At 42.3% G+C, this 15743-nt stretch overlaps 1 protein-coding gene across 1 annotated transcript in view; it reads left to right on the top strand.

Annotated features, from left to right (window-relative positions):
* ULK2 (unc-51 like autophagy activating kinase 2) overlaps positions 1-15743 on the top strand; it is a 711692-nt gene that overhangs the window by 471469 nt on the left and 224480 nt on the right. Inside the window, exon 15 of the mRNA XM_044054320.1 lies at positions 10837-10897. Coding sequence (XP_043910255.1) covers positions 10837-10897 — 61 coding nt within the window. The remainder of the gene's footprint in view (positions 1-10836; positions 10898-15743) is intronic.

The following is a 15743-nucleotide window of genomic DNA, read 5'->3' as shown; positions in this document are numbered from 1 at the left end:
GAAAGTACAGTTGTGTAAAATCTTACCATAATGGTAGATGCCCTTGCCTTCACCGCTGCAGTATTCATTACAAATGGGATTCCCTGCCTTGAAGCCCACCGTCTGGCCGGTTTACCAAAGTCTACCATTGCTTTAAGGTACGCTGAACATCACCTATACACTCCTTGCATAGCATAGGATATAAGGTGATGTTCAGGCGTACCATCATCAGAACTGATTGCCCCAGTAGGAACAGCATTCCAAGGAAAACCAAGGAGAACCTGCACATCCAGGAAGGAAAAAGGACTAGGGAGATGGAGGGAGGGAGTAAATACTGCAGCGGTGATGGCAAGGACATCAACCATTGTGGTAAGGTTTTACACAACTGTACTATGTCCTTACATTCACCTCTGCAGTATTCATTACAAGTAGGAAAATGCCAAAGCTCAAGAAGAAACTTGGCAGGAGGAAGCAGTAGCAGAGTCCTATAAGAAGCCATGAAGAATGGCATCAGCAAATCCAACTGTAGCTCGGGAGATACCATCCAACTGATCATGTTTGGTAAAGATATGCACAGAAGTCAAGGTCGCTGTTTTAAGAATAGAATTAGTGTCTAAACCTTTGAAAAAAGCACCAGAAAAAGCCACAGCTCTAGTAGAATCAGCCTTTACAATAGAAGGAAGGCTCTTGCCATGAAAAGTGTAACAAAAGGAAGTAGCCATTGAAATCCAAGTAGAAAAGTTTGCTTGTAAACAACCAAACCTAAAGACCTAGGATGAATGAAACAAACAACTGGTTTGATTTTCTGATAGCTTTGGTTTTATCCAAATAAAATCTGAGCTGTCTATGCACATCTAAGATATGCAGGACCCACTTACTGTCGGATTGTGGAGAGGGAAAAAAGGAGGCAAATTAATAGACTGATTAAGTGACAACTCATTAACCACCTTGGGCATGAAAGAAGGAGTAGTACGCAAGGACACCCTGTCCTCATGAAATACCAAAAAAGGTGGACAAGCTGTAAGAGCTTGAAACTCAGGCACCCATCTGGCAGAAGTAAGAGCTAACAAAAGAACTGTCTTCCAAGAACAGTGTTGCAAGGAAGCTGAAAAAGCAGGCTCAAAAGGAGCCTAAGTCAATTTTTCCAGAATGAAGTTAAGATCCTAGGGAGGAGGAACAGGCTTCCTGGGAAGCCTAACGAGGGATTTAAAGGTAGACAAGCAGAAAGAGCTGATAAATGGGCCTTAATAGAAGAATAGGCCAAACCATCATTGAGCAACTCATGCAAATAAGAGAAAACCAAAGGTACATCCACAGAAAGTGGGACAAGGTCATGAGAACGGCACCAAACAGATAACCTTTTCCATTTAGACAAGTAGGATTTCCTAGTAGTAGGTTTCCTGTCCTCCTGTAGGACCTGCAGCACATTCTCAGCAAAAAGGTGTCCATGAGGGATCAAAACCCTATCACCCACAGTGTCAGTTAAGTGTGGACATGTGAGGATGGATGGCAGACCCCCCCCCTTGTCTTGTGTGAGGAGATCCACCCTGTGAGGTAACTTGTGATGATTGCCCTTGGCTAGATGCAGAAGTAGAGGGAACCAGTGCTGTTGCAGCCAAAAGGGAGTCACCAACAAGATTTTGAGAGCATCCTGTTGAATCTTGAACAGGGCTCTCGGAATTAGAGGAAGGGGAGGGAATCCATAAAGAAACATGCCCTTCCAAGAAAATGAGAGTGTGTCCACCTTCCATGCCAGAGGAACTGGTACTCTGGCACAAAACAGAGGATGTTGTCTGTTCAGATGGGAGGCAAAGAGATCTACTGGAGGAGTACTGCACTGGTGAACAATGTCCAGAAACACATCCTTGTGAAGTATCCATTCGTGGGATTGAGTGAAGGACCTGCTCAGAGTGTCTACCACAATGTTCTGATCTGAAGGAATATAAAATGCCTGAAGAGTCTCTTGATAGTCAGATCCCATACCAGAATTGCCAGACGGCAAAGAAAGTAAGATCTTGTTCCCCCCTGTTTGTTGATATACCACATAACTGTGGTATTGTCTATGAATACATGGCATGGCCCCAAATAGAAGACAGGATGAAAGGCCCAAAGAACCAGCATAAAAGCTCTCATCGCTTTGATGTTGATGTGCTCCTTCTGCTGAAGAAGCGCCCACACTCCCTGGACCCTCAGGGAGCCAAACGTTGCTCCCCATCCTACATCTGATGTGTCTGTGAACAGATCTTGAGAGGGAAGAGGAGGTTGAAAAGGGAGACCTGGATTCAGAGACAACTGCTGAATCCACCACAGAAGTTCTTTCTTGAGACACAGGAGAAGAAGAACTGTAAAGTCTAAAGAATGTGCAAGCTGTAGCCACACATTCTTCATAAACCATTAGGACTTCCTCATGTGGAGTTTGGCTAGAGGGAGAATCAGAATGGTGGAAGCCATGAACTCCAGAGCTCTCAGAAACTCCCTGGCTATAATGGAGGCCAGGGGAAGAAGAGTTTGAAAATAAGAAATTAGAGTTAAGGCTTTTGGAGAAGGCAGGGATGCCAGCATTGGCACCTTCTGAATCCTGCAACCCAGAAAGACTTGATCCTGAGAAGGGGTCAGGAAGACTTTTTGAAGTTTATTGTGAACCCCAGGCTCTGAAGAAGAGAAATGGTAAAATGAAGATTTTGCAAAAGGACCTCTGGAGAGGATGCCTGAAACAGCAGGTCGTCCAGGTAAGAAAAGATGTGGATCCCTTGAAGCCTGCAAAAAGCAATCACAGGAGCGAGGCATTTGGTGAATACCCTTGGGGTAGTAGAAAGGCCAAAGGGCACAGCACAGAACTGAAAATGCCAGGAAGCAACAGAGAAATGCGAAAATCTTCTGAAAAGATGATGGATCGGAATATGGAGGTAAGTATTCTTGAGATCCAGAGACACCAGAAAGGCCTGAGGGAGCAAGAGAGGAAAAAGGGACTGAAGGGACAACATCCAAAAGGAAGGCACCTTCAGAAAGGTATTTAAATGGGAGAGATCTAGAATAGGTCTCCAAGTACTTTCCTTTCTGGGCACTAGAAACATTCTTGAATAAAACCCTTTCTGCCTTTGTGACACGGGCACCTCTTGAATAGTACACTGAGACAAGAGATCTCCAGAAACCTCTGGGGAAAAAAGGAAGTTGTTCCTGAGGAGACTGAGGAATGCCCATAAAAGGACAACGGGAAATCCAGACCATGAAGTACCCATGCTGAATGACTGACAAAACCCAAGAATTCTGGGTGATTCGGAGCCAAACAGGAAGAGAAAGAGAAAGGCGAAGAGAAAGAGGAGTGTGGATGGAAACAAGTGGATAGTCAGGCAGCACCTGGTTTGTCAGGAGAGGAAGGCTTTAGAATCCATGCAGTCTGAGTGGCCTTAGCAGGAGGAGTCTGTTTACTACCGTTTTTACCTTTAGAAGGAGGGCGAGATTGCCTACAAACAAAGGCTGACTTAGAAGGGTAGTTTCACTGGCATTTAGGCACATGAGAAATAAAGACATGTTAAGCTCCTGTAAAGCCTTCCCCTTGTCCTGAAGAGACGTAAATAAACCAGCATCCACTTCCCCAGACAAAGGTTTATTATCTAGAGTATGAGAGACTTCCTCCTCAGACCCGTAGTCTAAAGGAGAAGGAATCTGGGTAGAATAAGCAAGGGATTCTTCATCAAAATCCAACTCTTCCTCAGACGAATTCAATTCTCTGAGCCTTTTAGAGGAAGAGAAAGGACCAAGTAGGAGCAGGAACTGAAAACCCCTTGAGGAGGCCTTAATGACAGTAAAGCATTAAATAACCCTTGGGGGTGAAAGCCTGCCACTTACTTTGTAGATCCCTAGCAGCAGAAGAAACATGATTAGATGTCCTTCAAGAATGCAACTGCAGTCCTGACATATGGGTTGTCTTGCCTCAGGCAGCCCTTCGGTCGGCCGGATTCCAAAGTCTGGGTCCGGCGTCGGCTGATGTCGCCTCTTCCCCGACGTCAGAGCGGCTGGGGTATAAAAGCATCAGCCGACGCCATCTTCCCCAGTCTTTCTTGCTGCGCGGTGCCCGAAGCAGAAGCAGTTCGCAAGTGCCGGTCGGCCAGCTCCTGTGTTTTCAGATCCGAAGTCATCAAAAAGCTAAGTACCCCGTTGGGGAACCTTTTCTTGCCTCAGCCGATGTCAGATAAAACTGCAAAAGTTAATAATTGCTTGTCTTGTGGTAAACAAATACCTCATAAGGACTTCCATTCTTACTGCCTTCCCTGCCTCGGCCCAGACCACGACGTCTCGGCCTGTGCTGCCTGTGCTTGCTTCAATAAGCGCACACTTAGGCGCCAGGCAGAATTTGCTGAAGACTTTTTTGGGGAAAATTACTCCTATATCATGCCGTCGGAACAACCGACAACACATATTTCCAAAAAAAACGGAAGGACCGGGACCGACATTCGCGGCCCGCGACTTCCACCGACACCATGCTAAAGCCTACCGCGAGTGCATCGGTCTCTTCGGAGGCGGTAATTCTACCGCTCCAGGCCGACGACACTGCTTTACCGCACACTTTGGTCCCGGAGGCTTCCCTGGTGCCGGTTGTTGATTTTCCTCCTGAAACCGAAGCCCAAGTTTTGCCTGACACCATACTGGTGGACAAGGTTACTCCAGCACGTGGGGCAGCTAGGCCTCCTGTGTCTATGTCTATCAAGGCCTACACACGTGCTAAGGCTGCCAGCCAGGCTAAGTCTCACCGTCCTAAATCTTTTTCACAGGGTCCCACTTCTGATAAACAGATCATGACTTTAGCTGCAGATCTAATTTCTTTAATCAGGGGCTCTCAGGCTCATCCAGACAGAGGTTCTCAGCCGCCTTCAAGCAAAAGGCCTAGGGTTGAGCAGGCAGATACCCTTTCCTCAGATGAAGCCTCTGGTGAGTCAGGCCTTTCAGATTCCCAGGAAGAATCCTTCCCGGCCTACGAAGATTCTGATGCTGATGAATCCATTCCCTCTGCCTCTCCTCCTGAGGATATTTCTTTCGGGGAAATTCCCCATTCCATGAGAGAGCATTTTCAGTGGCAGGGCCAGGATTTCTCCGACTCAAAGAAAAGGCTTCGGACCTTCCTTAAGTTACCCCAGCACAGGCCTTTAGCTATACCCCCTGTGTTAGATGTATTGGATGATGTGTTCTCAGACTCCATTACTTCTCCTGATTCTCTCCCTCCTGCTCCTGTCAAGCCAGACAGATATTACAGGGTTCCTGAAACTCATAAACATCTCTTTAAGGCCCTTTCTGTTGATCTAGAAACTATTTCTCAGGGGCCCAAAGGAGTGGCCACTTCCACGGCCAAAAATCCTTTGCCCGCAGACAGGGAATCTAGGTCCCTGGAGAGGTGGGGTAAAAAAGTTTACACCTCATCCACCCTTGCCATGAGGGCATTTAACTGTCTTTTTCATATGTTTCAGTATCAGGATTTCTTGATGGAGGATTTGCAGAAAAAGTTAGCCTCTCCTGAGCCTTTAGATAGAAAGGCCTTGCAGGATTTGGTTCATAATACTCAGCAGGTTAGCAATCATTTTCTTCAGTGTGGTTATGATGCATTGGAAGCTTCATGTAGGGCAGCTATGACAGGGGCCGTCATACGTAGACATGCTTGGTTGAAAGAACAGACATTACCAGATCATGTTAAAGTAAAGCTTCTAGATGCGCCTCTGGAAAAAGACAAGCTATTTGGTGCTAATGCACAGGGTGTGTTGAAATCAATTGAGGAAAAGGCTAAATCAGTACAAACAGTCAAAGATTTCCTCCAGGTTCAGCCACCAAGGTTCAGTAGGAATTGGCCTTCGAAGAATTGGTCCTTTCCAGACACTGACAAGTTCCAAAGGGGAAAAAACAGGCGTGCTCGAGGTAGAGGGCAATACCGAGGCTCCTACAGGGGCCGCCAATGGCAACCAACTAATCAGAGAAGTGGCGCAGGGACTTCTACTGCTCCGCAGGGACAATCACAATAACTTGACTTTGACACTGCCGACCAAGGCTCAAAGAGAAGCACCTTTAGGCGGAAAATTATCTTTGTTTTCAAAAAATTGGCACGTTTTTACAAAGGACAAATGGATTTTGGACATAATAGACAAAGGTTACAGGTTCCACTTCCATACCTTACCAACAAGACAAGGCATGCCAAACCTGCCACAAAATCAAAGGGCAGAGGCACTCATACAAGTTTCAAAGCTACTACAAATCAAAGCAATAGAAAAGGTTCCTCCTCAGGAACAAGGCCAGGGATTCTACTCAAGACTGTTCCTTGTTCCAAGAAAAGAAAAGCAATGGAGACCTATACTGGACTTGTCCGCTGTAAACACTTTTCTCATTGTGCCAAAATTCAAAATGCTGACGTTACAGCAACTTCTTCCCATGCTGGGCAAGGGGTCTTGGCTGGTTACTCTGGACCTCAAGGAGGCATACCTGCATGTCCCAATCAGACACAGCTGCAGAAAGATACCTCAGATTTCTTGCAGGGTCAGAGCATTATCAATTCTCAGCATTGCCTTTTGGCTTATCGACTGCACCCAGAGTATTCACGAAATGCCTGGCATCAGTAATTGCATATTGCAGACTTCAGGGGATACAAATATATCCTTACCTGGACGACTGCCTTATACAAGCGGACAGCAAGCAAGCCTTGATAAGACACTTGGACTATGTCATTCACTTACTACAGGCTTTGGGATACACAGTCAACATTCAAAAATCAAGACTACTGCCATCCCAACAAATAATTTTTCTAGGAGCCAAACTGGACACAAACTCACAAATGGCTTTCCTCACAGAAGAAAAACAAGAACAATTACCAGATTACTTCAAAAGCCTAGCAAAGCACACCCAGATGACTGCAAGGAAAATCCTGCAGGCCCTGGGTTTCATGGCATCTTGCATTCTTCTGATTCCACTGGCAAGACTACACATGAGAAAACTACAATGGTACCTAAAAAGTTTATGGTCTCAACACAGCCACAACTTGGAAGCAATTATTCCACTCATTCCATGTCTACAAAAGGAATTTTTGTGGTGGGCACAAGCAAGCCAGCTAAACAAAGGCATGTCTTTCAACAAACCTCAAGCAAGCCAAACCATTACAACAGACGCCTCAGATCATGGATGGGGGGCGCACATGGAGGGCAGATGCATTCAAGGGCAATGGGCACCTCGAGAATTGCATCTGCACATCAATCAAAAAGAGATGTTGGCAGTGATTCATGCCATCAAGGCCTTCGGAAAATTTCTTCAGCAAGGTAATCTGCTAATAAAGACAGACAACACCACTGTTATGTGGTACATAAACAAGCAGGGAGGCACCCATTCTTACCCCCTCTGCAGACCAACAATGACTCTGTGGGAAAAGTCCCTGAAACTGAACATACAGTTGCAATCCCAGTTTGTCCCAGGCAAGGACAATGTTCTGGCGGACAGTCTAAGCAGAAACATTATGGACCCGCACGAATGGATGTTGCATCCAGACATTTTTTCACAAATAACTCATGCATGGGGAAGGCCGGACATAGATCTATTCGCCTCACACCTCAATCATCATCTGAAGAAGTTCTCCTCAAGGACACACCATCCTCAAGCCTGGAGAATGGATGCTCTCTCCTTCAGCTGGAATTCTCTAACAATCTATGCATTTCCACCTCTACCATTAATGACCAATGTGTTACTGAATATCAAAGCAGAACAACCGAAAGGCATTTTGATAGCTCCAGACTGGCCAAGACAGCACTGGTATCCATTACTAAGGAGCATAACTCGCACCAAGCCATGGCTCCTGCCTCAATGGCCTCTGCTTATAACTCAGCACAATTACAGGACTGTTCATCCCAACCTGCAAACATTGCAACTGACAGCTTGGAGGGCTCCATGACCTCTCCCCATATCTCTCTCTCTCCAAAAAAGTTCAAGAGATCTTACTGGAAGCACGCAGGCCTTCCACCAGAAAAACTTATTCAGCCAAATGGAAGAGATTCAACATCTGGAATGCCAACAAGGGTCAGGATACATCAGTAATGAGCATCCCACAGATACTAGACTACTTGGCAGAAATACTTCACAATGGCCTTTCATATTCTTCCATAAAAATACACGCTTCAGCAATTTCAGCAAAATACAACTGTGATCCACCTGTGTTTTCACATCCTTTGCTAAGACAGTTTCTAAGAGGGATAAAGAATATTAAATCTCCAAGAAAACCACCAGTGCCTGCATGGGACCTCATCTTCGTCTTGGAAAAATTAACTCTTCTTCCTTTTGAGCCAGCAGCATCTTCAGAATTGCAATTTCTCTCCTGGAAAACAGTTTTCCTGTTGGCAATTACTTCAGCAAGAAGAGTTTCGGAGATACAGGCCCTCATGGCAGTACCTCCATTTCTCATTTTCCATCAGGACAGAGTCTCTTTAAGAACCAATCCTTCATTCATGCCAAAAGTGATATCCAGGGTTTCTCTAAATCAAGCAATTCACCTGCCTACTTTCTTTCCCAATCCTCAAAATAAAGGAGAAAAGCTTCTGCACACTTTGGACATACACAGGCAATTGCGCTACTACTTGGACAGAACAAAGGCCAACAGAAAGTCTGACCAGCTATTTGTAGCTTACGCTGCTGGCGTACAAGGAAAGGCAATTTCCAAACAAACAATTTCAAAATGGATTGGAAACTGCATCAGATTCTGCTACTCTTTCCATGGAAAAGGTGTGCCAGCCAATATCAGGCCACACTCCACCAGAGCGACAGCCACCTCCACAGCTTTTCTAAGAGGTTCCTACAAAGGACATTCTAGAAGCTGCTACATGGAGCTCCGTGCATACATTTTCCAAACATTACAACCTGCCTTTATATTCCAGATCCCGAGCAGGCTTTGCTTCTGCAGTCCTGCAGGGCATTTTAGCTACACCATCCTTATCTTAGATCCTACCACCCCCAGCTTGGCTATGGTATTCAACCCATATGTCAGGACTGCAGTTGCATTCTTGAAGGACATAGTACAGTTTTGTACCTACCATAAATGTAGATGTCCGATAGATATGCAACTGCAGTCAGGTTTTCCCTCCCTCCTACCCCTCTGTAATTCTCTTTTTTAGGGTCCACTCCCCCCTTTTCATATTAGCTGGGGATATCTGTTATGGTGTATCTGTTTATTACTGTTTTGCATGTCTGGAACTTTTATCCATTCACTAAATTTAGCCTTCCTTGGAGGGCACCTGGCATCTGGGGCAAGAAACACTGAAGAAGATGGCGTCGGCTGATGCTTTTATACCCCAGCCGCCCTGACGTTGGGGAAGAGGCGACATCAGCCGACGCCGGACCCAGACTTTGGAATCCGGCCGACCGAAGGGCTGCCTGAGGCAGGACAACCCATATGTCAGGACTGCAGTTGCATATCTATCGGACCTCTACATTTATGGTAGGTACAAAACTGTACTTTTTCTGTTTCTTTTTTATGGGGACATCTGTCCTAGAAACCTGAGAAGGCACTAACTCAGGATGACATTCCACAACTGTGTGCCTTCTGTGGAAGGTAGGGCACCGGGCTGGCAACTCGACACCATAAAACTCCACTGGCAATCATGAGCAGACAGGTGATCCACTGTGGCGACCCCTAACTGGGAAAAGCCGAAAGAAGAAGTAGTAGTAATAGGAACTTCTTCCCTAAAAAGAAACTGTGGAACCCCCTAGACCCCTCTGAAACAATCAACCGTGGTTCCCCGTGAACACCTGAGATGCCTGCAAAGCCTCATTGGACGTGCTGTCCACCAGATCCTCATCGGCCTCCACCCCAGACATGGCAGAGGAGTCTGACAATACAATCAGGCAAGTCTTCGGGTTTGTAATAACCTCAGGTGAAACTCTCAGAAGAGGCTGGACAGCGGAAGATTCTGGTCTTACCTTTTGTACCTTCTTCTTCCATGACGGCTGACCCTCGGGCCAGGAAGGTCCATCCATAGTATCTTTAGCAAGAAGCTTAGGATGCTGGTTCTCAAGGTACAATGAAAGGGAAGAAAGCCTAGTACGAAGAGTTTTAGGGACAAATGTCTGACAAATTGAAAAGACATATGGTCGTGAGTAGTTCATAGGCAGAGAAGACACTTATAATGGCAATCTTTATGGGGAATCAGTCTCCCACACTGGCATTTGCCCTTCATGGAGAATGTTAAACCCTCAAACAGCACAAAACAATCAGAAAAATAACAAAAAACCCAACTGGGTACTTTTCTGCAATGGTGAGGACTTCAGCAAACCAGAGTAATCACCGGAATGCCAACAAACAGAAAAATGGCAAAAAACAGATGGAGGTAACAGACTAACAGTTAAAAACAGCTTTTGGACTGGCGACAAAAAAGTTCTGAGGATGGTACGCCTGAACATTACCTTTATGTCCTATGCTACACTAGGAGTGTGTAGGTGACGTTCAGTGTACCTTAAAGTATTGGTAGACTTTGGTAAACTGGTCGGACGGTGGGCTTCATGGCAGGGAATCCCATTTGTAATGAATACTGCAGCGGTGAATGCAAGGACATCCAGCGTTACTGGTTTTGCATTCTCATCTTTTGCCTACATCTCTTCTTTTTTTCTGGCATATGTTCAGAAGAAGTGGTTATTTGTGATCAGATGTGATTCCGCAGATGCACTTTCTTTACTTGGTTTCTGAGTGTGCATGACACCCCTACCACAGCTAGCACCAGTAATTAAAGGCAGTGGTAGTACCTCATAGTTTTTACCTGCTGGTAGGAAGTGCACAAATCTTCTCTCTGAATTTGAGGTAGTCACTGGTAGCACCACCTTGTTCTTGACTTGAATGTTTTGTTTCAGGTGATGTACCTTTGGGACTAACTGGAAGGCGAGCATCAAGTGAGTTTTTGGTCTGCGGAGGGTAAGTATAGCTTGATTAATATGGACACTATTTTTAAAAATTAAAATATAGATTAGTACAGGGCTTGTAGATACAGTTTCTCACAATGCGATATTTTAATTTTTTAAGAGACTCTCACTTATTTTATATATATATATATATATATATATATATATATATATATATATATATATATATATATATATATACAAGGAGACGTAAAATGTTTGTCTTAGTTTGTATTTTTTTCCTACAGTCTATTATTGTTTTTGTTTACTTAATGCTTTGTGTATTGAACTTTGTTTCTTTTTTTTTCTGATGATCCCTTCATAAACTGAAAGAATTTCAGATGCTGATCTGTCAGCTCTTCTGGTTAGATTTTTAACTGCATCTGTTACCCTAACCAAACAGGATTGAACGGTAGATTTTGGGACCCCAGCCGGTTAAGGAAAGATTATTTGCTTAAGCCTTTTTGCCCTTTTCTAGATGGAATGAGAGATTGTTGTGAAACAAAATGTGTCTGGATCAGGGAGAACTCTGGTGGATATCAGAAGCAGGAAAGATGCAGTCTAGTAACAGGAAATAATACAACAAATGCCATGCTAGTTGTTGACTGCTCAGTTCTTATCCATCAGAAAAGCAACAAAAATGAATGGTTGCTCTCACTTTGATGAAGTAATTCAACTAGATTATAGAATGAATATTTATATAATATCCACTAAAGTCTGGATAAGCATTTGTGCAATCAGCTGTCAGCACTGTTTACATTGTACCCCAGATGGTCTGCATTTCTTGTGACAGCAAGTGTACAGAAGGATAGCATGGTATATTGTAGAAAAAAAAACAAGTAATCTCCGTGGTATCCCCAAAGTCTCAAAACAACCCACTAAAGTGTAGTGGGTCTAAAAACAAAACAGTGTAAGAAACTTCTCTGTGTGGAAGATTTTCAGTCCATATATTTCTAGTTAATCACTGTATATTAATCAGATCAGACAGTAGTAGTAGAAGTAGCGAACATAAACTCGTCAAGTCAAAAAGTAATAATAGAAAATATATAATTCTACAGTATTACTAAGTATTCGAAAGTAATCCAAGCAAGGCAGGCAGTCTGTTTCCAGTCGAAAATCCTTTATTAAGTACACAGACAAGCGATCCAAGTAAAACAAAAATAGAGTAATAATTTCCTCACAAGCTTTCTAAATATATATATATATACTTTTTATCAGGCACGGGAGTGGTTTACTGTGCTGTAAAACAAAGTGTTATTGGTACACATGTTAAATTCACATCCCTCCCCCCATCAGTGTGACATTCGAGCTGGTCCTGCCCTACCTAGTAGCTGTCATAATAATATATAGCCCTAATATACTTTAATGGTACATCTTATTTAACCAAATTATTAAGTCTGTGATTTTATACAAGGCAATATACTACATGGCTGGAAATATATCAACCTTAGTTCATTTTGCGATCAAAAATTATATATAAATTTATACATATACATTTTGCATGTAAAAATCAGTTTCTATTTTCATAACCTATTGTTAACAAAGATCGCTTTCATCCTTCTAGACTTCTTCAGGTCTGTGTACAAGAACCCTAAAAACCTATATAATTGTATAATTAGTATTGTTATTACCATCATTTTGAATAAAGTGGAAAAAAGAGAACCAGAAAAAAGTAAAAAATATATATGTATGATGATGGGAACTTAAAACCTGTGTGTCTTTTATGAAGAGAAATGTGTTTGGCTAGTGCATTATTTTTACATCCAGAGCGGATTTCTGACAGATGACATGAACTCCTTCGCTTGAGTTTATGAGGTTGTGAGGGTGGCCTATTGGTTAAGGTGTTTGCCTTACAAACACAAGGTGCTGAGTTTGAGTCTCACAAGGGATAATTGGCTAGGCTTAAAATGGCTCGCAAGGGCAGTTAGCTTAGTACTAACCTATGAACCTATTTACAGTCTTGCCCACATAGAATGCATCACATTCATTGCACTCACATAAAAGGCACACAGGTTTTAAGTTCCAGATCCTGGATCGCATAGACATGGGTGATCTTGAAGGAGACATCCCGAATATTCTGGAGAAACAGGAACTCATGTGGCAATTAAAGCTGAACTCTTTTAGAAAGCCTGGACTAAACTACTAAGTGCACTGGAACTTAGAAAATTGCCACATTGTTTACATGACTTAGTGTATTTTATTTTATTTTTTTCTACAAATTGGTTTTAAATATCATTTTAAATCATTTGACATTTAAGTGTATATTTTGTTTCCATCATCATACATATATTTTTTTACTTTTTTCTGGTTCTCTTTTTTTCCACTTTTTCAAAATGATGGTAATAACAATACTAACTAATTATACAATTATATAGGTTTTTAGGGTTCTTGTACACAGACCTGAAGAAGTCTAGAAGGACGAAAGCGATCTTTGTTAACAATAGGTTATGAAAATAGAAGCTGATTTTTACATGCAAAATGTATATGTATATATTTATATATAATTTTTGATCGCAAAATGAACTAAGGCTGATATATTTCCAGCCATGTAGTACATTGCCTTGTATAAAATCACAGACTTAATAATTTGGTTAAATAAGATGTACCATTAAAGTGCATTTGGGCTATATATTATTATGACAGCTACTAGGTAGGGCAGGACCTGCTCGAATGTCACACTGATGGGGGAAGGGATGTGAATTTAACGTGTACCAATAACACTTTGTTTTACATATTTAGAAAGCTTGTGAGGAAAATATTACTCTATTTTTGTTTTACTTGGATCGCTTGTCTGTGTACTTAATAAAGGATTTTCGACTGGAAACAGACTTCCTGCCTTGCTTGGATTACTTTCGAATACTTAGTAATACTGTAGAATTATATATTTTCTATTATTACTTTTTGACTTGACGAGTTTACGTTCGCTACTTCTACTACTATTGTCTGATCTGATTAATATACAGTGATTAACTCGAACTATATGGACTGAAAATCTTCCACACAGAGAAGTTTCTTACACTGTTTTCATGGTATATTGTAGGAAACATTAATCAGCAAAGTCACCTCCATATAACTGTGTAACTGTCAATATTCTAAAGCAGATGATGTAGTGCTGTGGGATATATGTTTGTGCTTAACAGAAATTCTAATTTTCATAGAATCATAGCTCCTAGCAACACAGTGTATGAGAAAGACAGTCCATCTGCCATTGTTTGAATAGTAGAATTGCAGTGTAGGGTGTTGTACAGGTTCATCCACTTAATGCTTTTGGGGAGACAAGGACTAGCAGGACAAGAGAGGGGGTGAAAAGTATTAGAGTGGGATCATCTGGAAGCTTGTAGTGAAGCCACTGCACACGTATAATGTGGTGGCAGCAAGTGACAGTTGTATAGTGTACACAGAGTGTAGCTGTAGCTAGATTCTTCATGTATCCCTCTAGAAGGGGATAGAATATTTTTGATTAAAGCATAAGCATATTTTTTGTGAGAGATGCATAACTTTTGAAAGCTTCTCAGATTTCCTACACCTGAGTGGATGATTGATTAATTGTACTTGGTGACTGAGAGTGTCCAGTTGGGATGTGGGGTTTTTAGTGGAGTTCCAGGAAGAAAAGCTCCATTACAAAATACTAAAATGATTGATTAATAAATGGGTATGTGATACAGTAAAAATACAATTTTGAGAATCATTTACATGCCAGAATGAAAAAAAAGGTTGAGTGCAAAACAGCAAATTTATGCAAAGTAGTAAGCCACGGTGGTGCAGCAGTAGCATTGTCACCTCACATTAAGAGGTTCTTCCATTCGATTCTAGGCTGGAGCGCCTTCTGTGTGGAGTCTGCATGTCCTCCCTATGGTCGAGTGACGTTCGAAAGACATGCGTGAATGGGCGTGCCTTCGTTGAAGGTTGGGCATCAAGCTGGCACCTCGGCTCTGTAAAAATCTACTGCCAATCATTAGCGGACTGGAGTTCCGCTGTGGCGACCCCTAACCATGAAAAGCAGAAAGAAGTAGAACATATAGTTAGATAACAAACATGAACAGGATTTGCTAATCTGAAAAAGAGAAGAATAATACAATATCAGAAAACAGTTTTGTAAAATATAATTACAGGTGCATAATGATTGTGACGGTACTAATTTTAACATTATATAAAGACACTGTCTTGATATTGTAGCAGAGTGTAATACACTTAACAGAGACAGCATTGTACATCTGTCTGACTATAAAGATGCTGTGTTGATATTGTAGCAAAGTGTAATACACACAGCAGACAAAGCATTGTACATCTATCTTATGTATACAGATGATTTGTTAGATATTCTAACAATCAGTGTCTAATGCAACCAACTGACCCAGTAGTATATGGCTGTTGTGATGTATATAAAGAAGCTGTGTTACTAATGTAGCAATCAGAAACATGCACAAAATACAAAGTAGCATAACAGCTAGCTATCTTATTAACTAGTCCAGAGCGGACAAGCTGATTAATTGCAGGAACATCAGTAGTTTGAGAATTTAATGAGTGATGACAGTATATCATAATTAAGTCGTAGCTGCAGTGGTAGTGAGAGTTAGAGACAGTTACCAGGATGTAAGTTATATCATGCCACACTTGCAGCTCTATTCAGACTGAAGGTTATTTTTACCTGAGATCTGAATATGCTTTTCTCAGAGATATTCCATATTTTATAGGGAAGGCAGTCTTACAGTTTTCCAGAAAAAAACAAAGTACCAGGCATCACTAAGTTTGTATCTGGCTATGAAACATGGTTGTGGCTGCCAGAATGTATTCTAAACCCATGCTAGTCATGTAGGGATAAACAGTGATGAGTTCTCTCATGGTGATCTACTGCAGAT

The sequence above is a fragment of the Protopterus annectens genome, chromosome 13.part0 (assembly GCF_019279795.1).
Source record: "Protopterus annectens isolate FY-2018-M chromosome 13.part0, PAN1.0, whole genome shotgun sequence".
Lineage (NCBI taxonomy): Eukaryota > Metazoa > Chordata > Ceratodontiformes > Protopteridae > Protopterus > Protopterus annectens.
Note: the sequence above shows the minus strand (reverse complement) of the source record. Positions and strands in the feature narration are given on the sequence as shown.